The sequence below is a fragment of the Epinephelus fuscoguttatus genome, linkage group LG10 (assembly GCF_011397635.1).
Source record: "Epinephelus fuscoguttatus linkage group LG10, E.fuscoguttatus.final_Chr_v1".
NCBI lineage: Eukaryota > Metazoa > Chordata > Actinopteri > Perciformes > Serranidae > Epinephelus > Epinephelus fuscoguttatus.
Window position 1 is genome coordinate 25,932,438 of NC_064761.1, and position 13,361 is coordinate 25,945,798.

At 41.7% G+C, this 13,361-nt stretch overlaps 2 protein-coding genes across 2 annotated transcripts in view; both read left to right on the forward strand.

The window, feature by feature from the left end:
- Nucleotides 1-85: 85 nt before the first annotated feature.
- zgc:153738 (uncharacterized protein LOC558115 homolog) lies at nt 86-8,997 on the forward strand. The gene is made up of 19 exons (XM_049587729.1): nt 86-241; nt 1,678-2,005; nt 2,148-2,267; nt 2,491-2,673; nt 2,781-2,852; nt 4,894-5,099; nt 5,221-5,305; nt 5,402-5,512; nt 5,667-5,742; nt 6,067-6,173; nt 6,351-6,437; nt 6,542-6,603; nt 6,709-6,791; nt 7,144-7,251; nt 7,338-7,537; nt 7,977-8,063; nt 8,148-8,325; nt 8,411-8,649; nt 8,786-8,997. Exons 1-19 carry the CDS (start codon nt 231-233, stop codon nt 8,897-8,899), a joined length of 2,457 nt encoding a protein of 818 aa, XP_049443686.1. The 5' UTR covers nt 86-230; the 3' UTR covers nt 8,900-8,997.
- Nucleotides 8,998-11,435: 2,438 nt separating this feature from the next.
- Nucleotides 11,436-13,361, forward strand: part of obscna (obscurin, cytoskeletal calmodulin and titin-interacting RhoGEF a) — a 42,436-nt gene continuing 40,510 nt past the window's right edge. The window contains exons 1-3 of the mRNA XM_049588654.1: nt 11,436-11,712; nt 12,689-12,799; nt 12,893-13,159. Coding sequence (XP_049444611.1) covers nt 12,760-12,799; nt 12,893-13,159 — 307 coding nt within the window. The 5' untranslated portion in view covers nt 11,436-11,712; nt 12,689-12,759. The remainder of the gene's footprint in view (nt 11,713-12,688; nt 12,800-12,892; nt 13,160-13,361) is intronic.

A 13,361-nucleotide genomic window follows, 5' to 3' on the forward strand; every position in this document is an offset into this window, starting at 1 on the left:
CCCGGTTTTTCCTACAAAATAAAATTAAAGAAAAAAGAAAAAGAAGCGCAGGTGAGTTACTTCCGGTATGACTGTTACCATGGTAACGGGTCAACCACTGTGTGTAACTTGGGAAAGCTGACCTCATGTTTGCACCATAGCTAACGTTAGTGTCGTTTTACTCTCTGTAAGTAGTTTAGTTATGAGATAAGAAGCAGTGAAGTCATATTTTTCTCTCTCTGGAGGCAGACATGTCGCAAAGGTAAACTTCCCAGCAGCCACCGCGGTCATTCCTGTAGAGTCAGCGGCTACTGTAGTTTAACTTTAGCTAGTCGAGCTTAACTTAAGCTAACGTTAGCTAGCTGGCTTCAATGCTAACGACCCTAGCAGTGTTTAGTTGAGCAAAGTTGTACTGGCATGCTGTGTACAAAACGTAAAAAGTAACACATTCAAAATGGCTGCCCAATTTGTGACTTATAGTACATTTAAAATTAATAACGTTACCTTTCTAACTACTTACAGTTTTGACACTTAACCGTGCAATTTGGAAATGTTAAATTAGCCTAACCTAAGCTAAGCATCTAGCAGCACGACAAGCAATACATGTTATGAATAGAATAAGGTAGCAGTATTAAAAAGTATTTTTTTCCCACACCTCTTTCATGGTAGGAGAGTTGCTGCAGGTGTTAAATGGCAACAAACATATGTACACACAATAGTACACTAGAAAAAGGATTTAGTATGTCCTAATTATAGTGTGTCAACTGCAGTATGCCAAATATACCAGGATGTTTGACTACATCCGGTCCGATTTTGCAGTGGGCAAGCAAAGATACTGTCTTTGGTGCAAGCAAGCTATTCTGACCCACAGTCCTCTGCACAGTCACACCCACTGAGCTGCAAACAGATGACAGCTGACAGCTGTCAGAAGTCCAAATGATTAATGACAACGCAGTAAAGTAACTGATGACCAGTCAAATAGTAATAATAGGAATATTAATTGATTAAGTAAACAAAATAATCATAAATATTACAAACAATAGGACATAACTGTGAACATTACAGCAGAGAACTGCAGATGTCATTTCACTGTTGCATATATAATATGTGAGAATCTACAGTCTGTGTGGTTATAACCTTTAGATGAAACTACACACATTGCAAAGTAACAACAGCAGAGCTCTCTTTGTTGATCTCCATCCCTGCAGTAAGTGGCATTTGTTTATTTCCAAGGCAACCGAAATAAAAGCAAGAGGGTCAAAGTTCAGGGTGTAATGTTATGAGAAGGAAACATGTCCTGATTGTGTGCATACTGCATGCAACAGTACGGACCTTTTAAGGGCAGCTGCGGAACAAACTAAAAGTAAAAAGTATGCAATATGGAACACACCCATAGACTCTTGGGGTGATGTTTGACTCTTGATGTTAGCAAATGAGACTTCTGCTGGCTAAATAATAGAACACTTCACTGACTGCTGAGCAGTCTGGCCATTTTTTTTTTTTTTTTGCTGACGTCGTTGCCCTTTACATTCCCAGCTTTGTTACCCTCAGCATTTGTAATTTATAAAACAAAATTGCAAATACCACAGGAGGAACAAAAATCACATATTCAATCTTGTCTCTTTCTTATGTTTGGTTACTGTTCTATGACCAAGGTATGGCCTGCATAAATTATGATGTTCTTCTTCTTAATTCCAGGACATACAACCAGCTGTGGGCAGATGCTCAATTAGAGCTGAGCCGTCTTCTAATTGAGGAACTACCTGCTGAGCCCCCTCGCCCAGAAAAGGACAGAGTTGTGTTCTTCCAGCGTCTGGCCATGCTCTATGTGCGCTACATTCAAATCTTCAGACAGCTTGAGAAGGTCTATGATCAGTCGGTTCACCCTCAGAAGAGACGAGTAATTCGGGCGACTCTTGATAGCGTGATAGGGAGGGTGTTGGAGCTGAAGAATGAAATGGTGGAAAAAGAGTTTTCAGAGTACCACTACATGGATGATGTCCTTCATGATTTGAAGCTGACACCTGTGAGTTTCATTTAAAAGTATAAGTATAAGTATAATGTAATGGGATTGCTGAAATTCCCTGAACAAAATTATACTGACCTATTCACAGAAGGTGTTGGCTACATTCTTAAGTGATGACAGCCATTTTTTCTTCTCACTCTAGGCAGACCTTGAGATCCCTATCCCACGCTATTTCATAAGTGATCGCAGCAAAGAACTCCAAGAACGACAGACGATGCTGACAGATATCATGAAAATGATGGAGGTTACTGAAAGTCCACAAGTGAGTTTAAAAGTAGCCAAATCTTAGTTATCACCTGTACTTATAGGACTTGATCATATTTGGCTTTATTTGTTTGTTTAAATTTGTTACATACAAAAAACTCACCAGAATGAAAGTTTAACACATGTGGCCTATAACTGTGAAACAAAAATGATACTTTTAATTAATTACTAGTTAAATTTAATGACAAATATGAAAGTGTTTCAATTATTTGGCCCCACAGCCTCTAATTACCAAGGACATGAGTCAAGAGGAGGCCATTAAGATCATTCAAATGGCAGAGAGGGCCCGCCAAGGACGCCTGAGGGCCACGTTGAAAGAAGAGAGCAGAAATATGAACAGGATGTATGCTACCAAGGACCCTGGAGCAGCTGCCATTGAGCTGGCCGTCGTCTGCATTCAGAAGGTCCTCTGTTATCAACATAAACCCACATGCCTTTTTCTCTGCCTTTTGTCTTTGGCTTGCATCATCTTGCATGCTGAAAGATTTGAATGGATAAATGTGATTTGCAGGTGTGGAGGGGCTACGTACAGAGGAAGAGGACAAAGATTGCTCGGAATGACGAAATGATTTTTCTAGGAATGGTGAGTAAAATGGATCGTTAGTTTTGGTTATTGCTTAAAACTAAATAAAAAAATATATTTTTATAAAGCCACCAGTGCTCATAATGAATCTAGTCTGAAAGCTGAATGATATGTGTACTTTAAAGGGACAGTTTGGGTTTTGAAATGGGGCTCTATGAGATACTTATCTAGTCAGTGTATTACATACAGTGATCAAGGCTGGCACGCTCTCTGTTTGCATCCCAGAAACTCAGCAATGCTTTGCTGTGGATTAGGGTTAGCAGCTAAAGGTATTTTAGCCACTTAAAGAAAGGTCTACCTAAAAAAAAAAAAAATCAATATCATGCTAAACGGATGCTATATTAAAGTATTTTCACTGCTTTACTTTGCCATCAGTCAGCCCTTTCCTTTTGCGCTTCATTGTCTCAACCATATAATTTCTGTATTCCTACGCGTAAGTGTAGCTGTGCTGCTCACTGTGTTACGCCACAGGTCAGCTTTTTGGTCAGACCTTTAGCAGTTTATTGAAAAGACAACGAATACAAGATAATAAAAAAATGGAGTGATTGTTACAGTGGTGCGGCTTCTGCAGTGATGTGGGCGCTGTGCTGGACCGTCATAGTGAAGAGGGAAAGGCAAAGCGTCCGATTTACTGGTCCATATATGTCCCAACCCTCACCTATGGTCATGAGCTTTTGGTAGCCACCAAAAGAATGAGATCGCTGATACAAGCAACCGAATCGAGTTTCCTCAGTGGGATGGCTGGGCTCAGCCTTAGAGATAGGGTGAGGAGCTCAGACATCCGGAGGGAGCTCGGAGTAGAGCCGCTGCTCCTTTGTGTCGAAAGGGGTCACTTGAGGTGGTTTGGGCATCTGATCAGGTTGCCTCCTGGGCACCTCCTGTTTGAGGCATTCCAGGCACGTCCCACTGGTAGGAGGCCACGGGGCAGACCCAGAACACGCTGGAGGGATTACATATCTCATCTGGCCTGGGAACGCCTTGGGGTCCCCCAGGAGGAGCTGGAAAGTGTTGCTGCGGAGAGGTACGTCTGGGGTGCTTTGCTTGACCTGTTGCCCCCGCGACCCGGCCCTGGATAAGCGGATGAAAATGGATGGATGGATATTACAGTGATGATGAAACGCCGTTCACCATAAAGACAAAAGGATAACTTTGTGCACCATAGTACAGAGATGAAGGGGAAGACTGAATGGTCTGAAAAAGAGAGAGAGAGGGGTTAAAGTCTGTGGAAACCGGAGCCCCAGAGCGAGCAGAAGCTAACTATGAGTTGTAAATGCATGCTCATGGACCCAGAGAGCTGCTGCTGTCATGTGTCAGACTTGGTTACAACACAACTACAGGATCTCTCTGAATCAGAGGATGCCAGCACTTCACCCTTTATTGGTTATTTGGTAAGTCGATTTATTTATTTGTAGGTGTTAAGCGTAACTTTACCTGATGGGAGAGTACAGCAGTGTTCTTCAGCATGTGTCTCTGTGTTTATTTAGCAGTGGTTTTACATAATCCTCTTGAGAAATGTTCACTGCAAACACGGAGTTGTCTCAGTCTTGCAGGTGGAGTGTTGATGTCTATATTCAGTGAAACTACTCACAGCTGTTTTCAATTCTTTGTGTGAGCAGCTGAGTAACAGACAAGCACGCACCATCCTTGAAATCTTTAGAAAAGTGAAGTTTACAAAGCACCGTTGGCATTTTTGCGTAGGAATATGGCACACAGGGAGCATGCTGACTACCGTCTACTGTATGTAATACATTGATTTTAGATAGTATCTCAGACTTATCCCTTCAAGACCCTACATCATCCTTTAACCTATTTGAGATGAAGTTAAATCTGGTGTTATTTAGATTTTAGAATTGTTGAAAAGGAGCATATCATATCATCAAAGTTGTATTGCATTCTTTTTCCTGTTTTCAGTATGAATTAATATACCACTTTGTTTAAGTCATTTTTTTCCTTTCAACTTTTGACTAACAAAATACAGTAATTTCCTCTTCCGCTAGCAGGTTTTTAATGCATGAAGTATGTGTGGTCATCTTAATGTTAGATCATGGATCCGAAATACCAGGTGCCATGTCCTGCAGAAATCACGGCCCAGGCCAATGAAGCTTGCACACGCATTAAACAGGAGGAGCACGACAAAGACTATCAGAAGTCTGTAGTGGCTGTCACAAACCAGCTACGAGATGTAGAGGGTTCTGACATGAGCAACACCATGAAAACCCAAATCCGACAGTGGTTCATTGAATGCCGGTAAGGTGGCGCAGACGGGCTTGTTATGATGTTTTGTTGTCTCAGGTGAGCATTTCCACGTTAAATAAATCAAGTAGTGGTGTTCTCACTTTTTTACCCTTATGTTTGTCTTTTTTAATAGTAATGCTACAGGATCGTTTCCAGACTACCCAGATGAAGAGGACGGAGGCTCGGCCTTCATTTTTGCTGAAAAGAACCCTCAGCAGGTGAAATACGCCCTGAGTCAAAAGTAGAATATATTGCATATTTTATACAGTAGGTTGCAGAAGGAGAATGATGTTTGGTGTGCACATTTTTTTCAGTTAATGGAGGAAATGGCTGCAAAGGAAGAGGAGGAAGCCAACAACAAATCAAAAGGGAAGGAAGAGAAGAAGGAAAAGGGGAAAAAGGACAAGGGCAAGGGTGATGAGGAAGTAAGGGCTAAATTGATTTTTTACTGATTAATATTCAGTAAATTCTGGTGATAAGTGGGATTTCACTTATTCAGACCAATCCATGTTAACTGTTCCGCTCAGCGAAAAATGCTGCACATCCAGTGAATCAATGTAACTTTATTCTGAACCACAGGAGGAGGAGGCAGGGCTGAAGATGCTGCCATCGGCTTTTCTGTCAGACTTGGAAGTGCAAAACAAAAACTTCGCAGGTATGTTTAAATTTAAAAGAGGTCAGGATGATGTTGTAGATATTAGCCTATAATTATTTAAGTGTTGTCCCTTAAATAAATAAAAGTCAAGGCTTGTAACATCTTGAAATGCTAATAAAAGGGATTCCACATTCAGTTCAAAGCTAGGTTCGGTTTCAGAGTATGTTGTTTAGATACAGTAGGAACCTATAAAATGGGAATGGGTATGCAACACGCCATTAAGATTTTCCTGTCTTTTGGCCAATCGCCACCTGTCACTGTATGGCAATGTATAAGTTACTCATTCACATGAACAAAGCCTGAACTGATGTTTGTCATCCTCAGATTTTTGGCAAAACCGCGATGAATCCAGAAACTTCAACCAGAGACACGAGGTGGAGCTGATCAAGGAGGAAAAGAGGAAAGTCATTGAGGCAGAGATTCGACTACAGGTGATGCTGACTACAGAGAACAAAGCATTTTACAACACGTTAGGAATTTAACACCAAAACTGTAAAGAAATTTTGCGCCGTTGCTGTTTAACAGTTCAGTGTCTCAGTCACCGGTGTTTAAAACCAATAACAGCAGCACCTGTAGTTACGCTCCTTGCTTTGTTCTGCTTTTATCAGGTAGATGAGCAGATGAGACAAGAGCTGGCTGAATTGAAGCTCACTGTGGATAAAGACAAGGGTGGTAAAACTAAAGGAAATGCCAAGGTAATGAGTGAAAGAAAAATCCACACATTGTATATATGTGGGAGGTTTGGTCACAGTTTACATTGGCTTGAGCTGCACCCTGACGATTTGTATTTTCTCCACAGAAAAAGAAAGGATCAAAGAGTGGGAAGAAGAAAAAGAAGGAGAAAGATTTGACATCTGATAGGTGAGGTTACATATACGATGTACGATTTACATCACAGAATTATGTCAATAGTCAATACAATTGCTGGAGAAAACGATTGCATTGCTTTTTTTCCATGTCTACTAGAACTCTTGAGTCTCTGTGTCAGGAGCTGGTGGAGCAGGGCTTGTTGAAGCAGGCAAATGAAGTTAGGCTGCAGGATTTCCTGGGTAAGACTTTGTATATTATTTGTGTAAACTGGTGTGCCGTTTTTTAAATCTCTATTTGTGCTGTCATAATCATAATTGTATGTGAGCTTTAAATCTGATCACAATCCACGTATTGACACAATACAGAACTCTCACAATTGAGCAGTTTGTAACATTGACGGTAACTGGAAACCTTTGAGTGGTAATGTGCTGCCCTCTTCTGGTTTGTGATTGCCAAAACACTATGCTCACAATGAACAGTTTCTAAGTGGCACATTAATCTGTGTTGTACATACATTTTTAAGTCCTTTTTTTGTTTTTCCAATGATTCACAGCACAGTTTAATAACTGTTGGCTTGATACTGGTTCCTAGGTGACTACAGCTACCTCGGGACAACACTGAGGCAAAACGACATTGAGCCCATGCCATCATTGTCAGATGTGCGGCAGGTCTTATCTCTGTATGCAGTTTTACCATTAGGTATGACAGTTATTTGATTCATACTTTAAATAAATACAACTGAAAACGTTATTTCTGGTTTTAATATGAGATATGTGTGGTTGCAGGCTCTCAGGTGGTGCATGAGAAGGCTCCTCTGATAAAGGCCATCCTGCTGGCAGGGCCGGCAGGTGTAGGCAAGAAGATGTTGGTCCATGCAATCTGCCATGAGACGGGTGCCAACCTGTTTGATCTGTCTCCCCTGACCACAGCAGGAAAGTACCCAGGCAAGAGTGGCCTCGCCATGATGCTCCACATGGTATTTAAGGTAAAACACTGGTGTTTATAAGAATCCAGTGCCACTGTCAGTTATGTTTGTAATGGTAGCTGTTATACGACAGTTATTTTAATAACTGCTGTCAAACCATGTGAGCAAGTTTCTTCTTTGAAGTCAAACACCTCACCTACAAAACTGGAGCATAAACATAACAAGACCTACATAATATGTAATGCTTAATCTCATTAGAGATCTTATGCCTAAGCACTGAAGGTCAAATACCCCCAAAAATGCAAGCAGTGAATATTCTCCTGCTCTGGTATGTGTGGTATATGGGGCAGTATGTTGTCATGTCGTAACACTATTAGTTATGTTTAATATTTCATGGTGAATCTTTTGGAGCATGAAGAATTTTATGGAGGTGCCCTTTGCAGGTATTTACGTTTCAGCTCGGCCAGAAAGTAAGTATGCAGTTTTTACTTTCGCGTAGGTTGCAAGATTGCTGCAACCTTCGGTAATATGGATTGAAGACGCAGAAAAAATGTTCTACAAAAAAGTTCCCAAGGAAGAAAAAGAGGTATTTCTGAGCAGGATATAAGTTGAACAGCATTATCATGTTTTTAAATGTTTGAGTTAATGATTTGCACCATTTTGGTCACAGTTAGATCCCAAACGCTTGAAGAAAGACCTGCCCAAGTCTCTCAAGTTGATCAAAGGGGAGGATCGTGTTCTGATAATAGGAACAACTAAAGACCCACTAAGTGCCGACATCAAGTCACTGTGTAAAATGTACAGCAAAATCATCCTCATCCCAAGACCTGACTACGGCTCAAGATACAGTAAGACTACCAGTAGACACATTGGGGAACAATTTTGTTTTGTTTGTGGGTCTGAAAAATGACTTTTGACTCTGTTTGCATCCAGTTTTGTGGAAGCAACTGATCAACAAGCAGGGAGGTGATGTAACTAGGGCATTGGACCTCAGCTCTCTTGCAAAGATTTCTGATGGCTACACACCAGGTCACCTGGTCAGGGTCGTCCAGAGTGTTGTCACCAAGCGTCGCATCCTACTGCAGGCAAACAGACCACTGACTGCTGCTGAGTTTGTTGCTCCATTAGCCAAGATTGACCCCATCTTTCAGGAAGAAGAAGAGGCCCTTAAAGTACAGTGCATATGTCATTTAGTTTTCACTGCATTTTCGTGATTTTAACTGCATCTTAATGTTGTATATCCATTTTAATAACCTGACCATGTTTGTTTGATTTGATTTTGTGTTTTTCTTTCTTGTGTATTACCAGAACTGGTATGCAAAGACCCCCCTGGGAAAGAAGAGAATTAAAGCTGCCACAGGAAAAGATGAAGAAGTGGCACCGGTTAAAGGCAAAAGTGCGAAGGAAAAAAAGAAAAAATAAGCCTGTCGTCATGTTTTTATCACAACTGAATGTAGACATTTATTGAAGCGTGAATGTGAGTTGCCGCCTGATAACAAAATAAATAAAATTAAAAGCAGTCATTTTGTTGGTTTTTAATCAGGGCTGCTGGGTACATATTTGAGGGTGCAACATAAATGGTAAGCAGTGCATTGCTTCAAATAGGACTCCGTACAGTCCTATAAGGAAAGGTGCTAACTCCTGTCTTGTGACAATCATATTGAGCGTTATTCTGAGGAGGGCATGATGATCATTTTGTTCAAAAATAACATAAATAGTCACTCTATTTCTGCTCCTAGCGATAATCAAATTTCCACAGAGTGCTCCATTTCCATGTTTGCATTATGTTTACTTTATAATACCTAATTTTGCATGTGATTATATATAAATAACCTACCACAGGCACTTACATGCTGCCAAACAAAGTGAATGCTCTGTAGGAAGAGGATCTGAAAAACAAGCGCAGATTCGCAAAAGCACTGTGATAACGTACGCACATACATTGCCGTATTGCCCCTTCCTGCCAGTTGGCATGAACAGTTAATTAGCTGTCCTTTGGCTCATGGACTGTCTTTCCACAAAATCTTGCACAAGTATGTGAATCCATTTGGAAGTTATGTGCCTTTCTGCAATAGGCCACTCCCACTGCCATGCCCCCTTTAAGCCAATACAATAGGCATGAACGCCAACACACACCTACACACACACTTGGTTGCAGCCAAAAAAACTCAGTGGTCTCGAGTGGTCAGACTCCTATGGCTGTCCGACCCAAGGCCATGCCATAATCAGACATACCAATACTGTTAGTTGGATTTTCTTCAGTCAAGGGCATTTAATGTCTAATGGCTATGGTTGCATGGCTGTGATACATGACTTTGAATACTACATTTGGCATGTGACTGACAGAAATAACACAGAACGAACATCATAGCATTACACACGTCTGTAGCATGTAGCCTGGGCTCATGATCACATGACTACACGTTTGTGATTGAATATATGTGTCCAACATTTCTTTATTCCTCTATTATGACTGCAGTCAGGTGTAGAGAGTCTGGACCAGAGGAAATGTGACACACAGGAGGAGGGAGGGGGGTTTCCAAACAGGGATCCAGAGGCTTAGGTGGGGTGTTCAGCTGTTTTGTCGAGTTCTAAATTCACTCAACACATCCTCATATTGCCTTGGTTCCTTAAACATTGCTCTATTTTTAGACCATGTGCACCATCAATGGGATGCTACACACAAGAAGGCCCACGCTGGAAGATGTCAAGTCTATCTACCAGCCGTCCTCACTGTGGTTGGACATGATTTGGAGCCTTTTCTTAGATCAGTTTGAGTCCAGCTTGATCAAAAAGCCATAAAATGCCCCAAATTTCTACACTAAAATCGAATAAAACACGTTCTGCTTGGGATAAATAAGCGAAAATCCTTCAAGTGCGCTAAATAGACTCTTTATCCTTTCCCACTCAAATGTCAGAGAGAGCTGTTAAAAGCTTTGTGATGAAGGGGCTCCTGCAGATCTGTAAAATGAGACTGCTTTGCCTCTGCGAGCCATCGTTCACCCTCACAGTGACGACAAGTTGTTTTTTGTGCCCCGAGAGATTATCCTGTCGAGTTTCACTGGACTTAGGAGTGCTCAGTGGCACATGGGGCTGTCTGTCAAACTGAGGTGCACACAATGCTGGGTAGTGCTGGCTTTGTTCTGTCTGGATGAGGGAACCCCACAAACTTAAACCTTGTTGTTGTAATGCAAACAAACAATCCAACATATGTTGGAGTTGGAGAAGCTAGAGGAATTAACATCAGCATTGCATCGCTGCTGTGTTACTTTGAAGGTTGTCTGTTTTTTAGTATAGAGAGCTCTGCAATCAGCCACCCTATCACTTATTCTGATGTCAGAGAATGACCTCACATGGGAATGCCAATCAAGTGTGATTTTAATTTAATCCTTTGTGACCTTTCACTTGCAGCAGTGGGGGAAACTCCCTGTGGAGATCTATGGACTTTGATCTGTCTAACCTAAAGTTAAGGACACTGACAGATGTGGGTCAGTATAGTGAAGGGCACGTGATTAACCCACATCAGCCTTATAATGCACAGAATGCTCTACTTCTGTCTCGGACTAGTTGTTTTGATGCAAGGGATCTTAAATCTCTGTTCGAGCAACCTCATAGTGAATTTGATTATGTGTAAAATAACACGTTCATGGGCAGACAGTACACATCATGTATCACTTACATCCTCATGCTACATGAATTTAACCAAACTTCTACTTACTGAGCTGCTTTCAAGTCAGTTGCACAAAGCTCGTCTCTCACTCATTCATGCACACCAGAAAACCATCAAACACACTAAGCCCATTGTATACATTTCAATTGTTTGTGATAGTTCCATTGATGCTGGACATGAGTTGCCTCACACCATTAAAGCCAAAGCTATCCCTACCCTCATACTGACAGAAGGCTATTTTGGAGGTTAGTATGTGGGGAGAGATATGTCAGCTGTTCAGCACTACGCTCCATCAAAGCAAGAAAAAAAAAAAGAAAGCGCTATAGGCCGTCTGCTTTGGGGACAGGGACGCAGCTTGCAAACCTGGGCATGCTTTCCTTTGGCTAAATGTTTGTTGTTAATCTTAAAGGCTTTGTGTGACACAAGACAAGACTCAGAAAGGTCTGTTGCCATGGTGGATGTTTTTTCCAGCTCTTTTTTTCAGGTGAAGGGGTAGTTTTTTGTCATCCGTGCAACAAGAGGCCATGGACGGATTTATTCTTTCTAGAAAGCGCCTCAACTGAAGGTGGGTGCATCGCTGCAGAAGATCTGATGATCTTTTTCTAGTCCTTATTTCTTTGTTTACTTTGATAGAACCAAAGGAAAATCACTATTATATGTGGTGTCAATGGAAGGTTAGTTAGATCATATGCAGCACAGTTGCAGTCAGATATGTACGTTTCATGAGAGGTCAAAGTATTTTACTCTCTTTACATTAGCTCTTTTAACTTTGCTGAACTCATTTCGAAGATGTTTTTTATTTTGTATGATATTTATTCATCTTTATTGCTATGTTGGAAAAGATTTTAGTGGATATAGTAACTGATCAGGCCTCTAGAGGTAATCTAGATAATGGCTGGCAGATTCAGTGTCGCTGTGTGACGCATTATGAAATGTAATTATAGCTGATGAGAAACAGTGATCCTCCTCTTAGAGAGCCTCATAATGATAGTAGGAGGAGCCAGCCTTCGAAAAGTGTGTCACGATCTACATATCATATCAATCAGTTTGGTGATTGACGGGTCTCATTTGGCTTCTCGTTTGTTTTTTTAAAGCTTCCCCTTCTCCTCAGTTCAGTGCATGCAGCCTGATGGAGGTGGCATCACAGCTGAGTCTATATTGGTGGTGCTGAGCTCAGCCGAGTGAGGTGACAGAGATTACTCTGCTCCTTATTACTGAGGAGGACTGGCATGCCATCGCAGGGTTCGAACATATCAGAGTGATGCCATGTGTGTCCATTTTAATAGGTCAATGTTTCCATGTTAGAGGTGATGGTCTATATCATTATTAGCCTGAGAGGAATTTGTTTGCCATGTGAAATGAAGTCTTGTCCAAAACAAAGAGGGCATACAGTGCAACAGGTTATTGACAAACCAAGATGCTGAATGGCAGTAAGTGTGAATGAGATGGTGGAATATAATATTCTTTAAAACAACATTAAAACTGATGGTAAGTTATCTTCTGTGCCAGACTGTTAACTGATATGTGCATTTCTGTTGTAGTTGTAGCCCTTTTGTGATACCTCTGGCAAAAAGCAAGATTCCAAAATCACGCTGAGAGAAGAGCAGAAGACATGGGCGACAACATACCTGGAGGAATAGTAGCTGCTGCAAGTAAGTCCTCTCCTCACACAAAGTTGTACAGTTGTTCAGTGTGATAGCAAATGATGTTTTGAATCTCTAATGCTGCGTGTGTTTGTCTGCCAGAGAACCGTCTGCAGGTGGTGAAGGGTTTGGAGGATGTGCAGGTGTCTGAGTGTGAGAGCTGCTCCTTTGACGTAACCTTGAATCTGGCCTATATTGAGGGCGTGTGGACCAGAGATGGGCTGCGGCTCAAGTCCAAGCCCACCTGTCGCATCAGCACTCATGGGAAGAAACACTCCCTCATACTGAGCAGGGTGGCTTTGGGAGACGCAGGCCTGTTTTCTTTTCAGGCCCCCGGCATTCAGACGACAGCCAGACTCACTGTCACAGGTAAGGTGGTTAAACAGACGGTGCTATTTCCGTGGACACAGATTGTGTCCAAGTGACCAAGACAACAGTTGGGTCAAATGCAGGTCAAAGCCACGTGGCAACCTCTGGGGCTGAAAAATGAAACCAATGTGCGAGTGCCTAAAACTGCAGTTCCTTAAATGGCCACTTGAGACGGGCTCCAAAAGCAAGTCATTTCCGATAG

What these genes read in the sequence shown, in the direction of transcription:
- zgc:153738 (XM_049587729.1), top strand. An exon ending in CTGAAAAGAACCCTCAGCAG is followed by an intron (nt 5,306 to 5,401) that starts GTGAAATACGCC and finishes CATTTTTTTCAG; the next exon opens with TTAATGGAGGAAATGGCTGC. An exon ending in AAAGATTTGACATCTGATAG is followed by an intron (nt 6,604 to 6,708) that starts GTGAGGTTACAT and finishes CATGTCTACTAG; the next exon opens with AACTCTTGAGTCTCTGTGTC.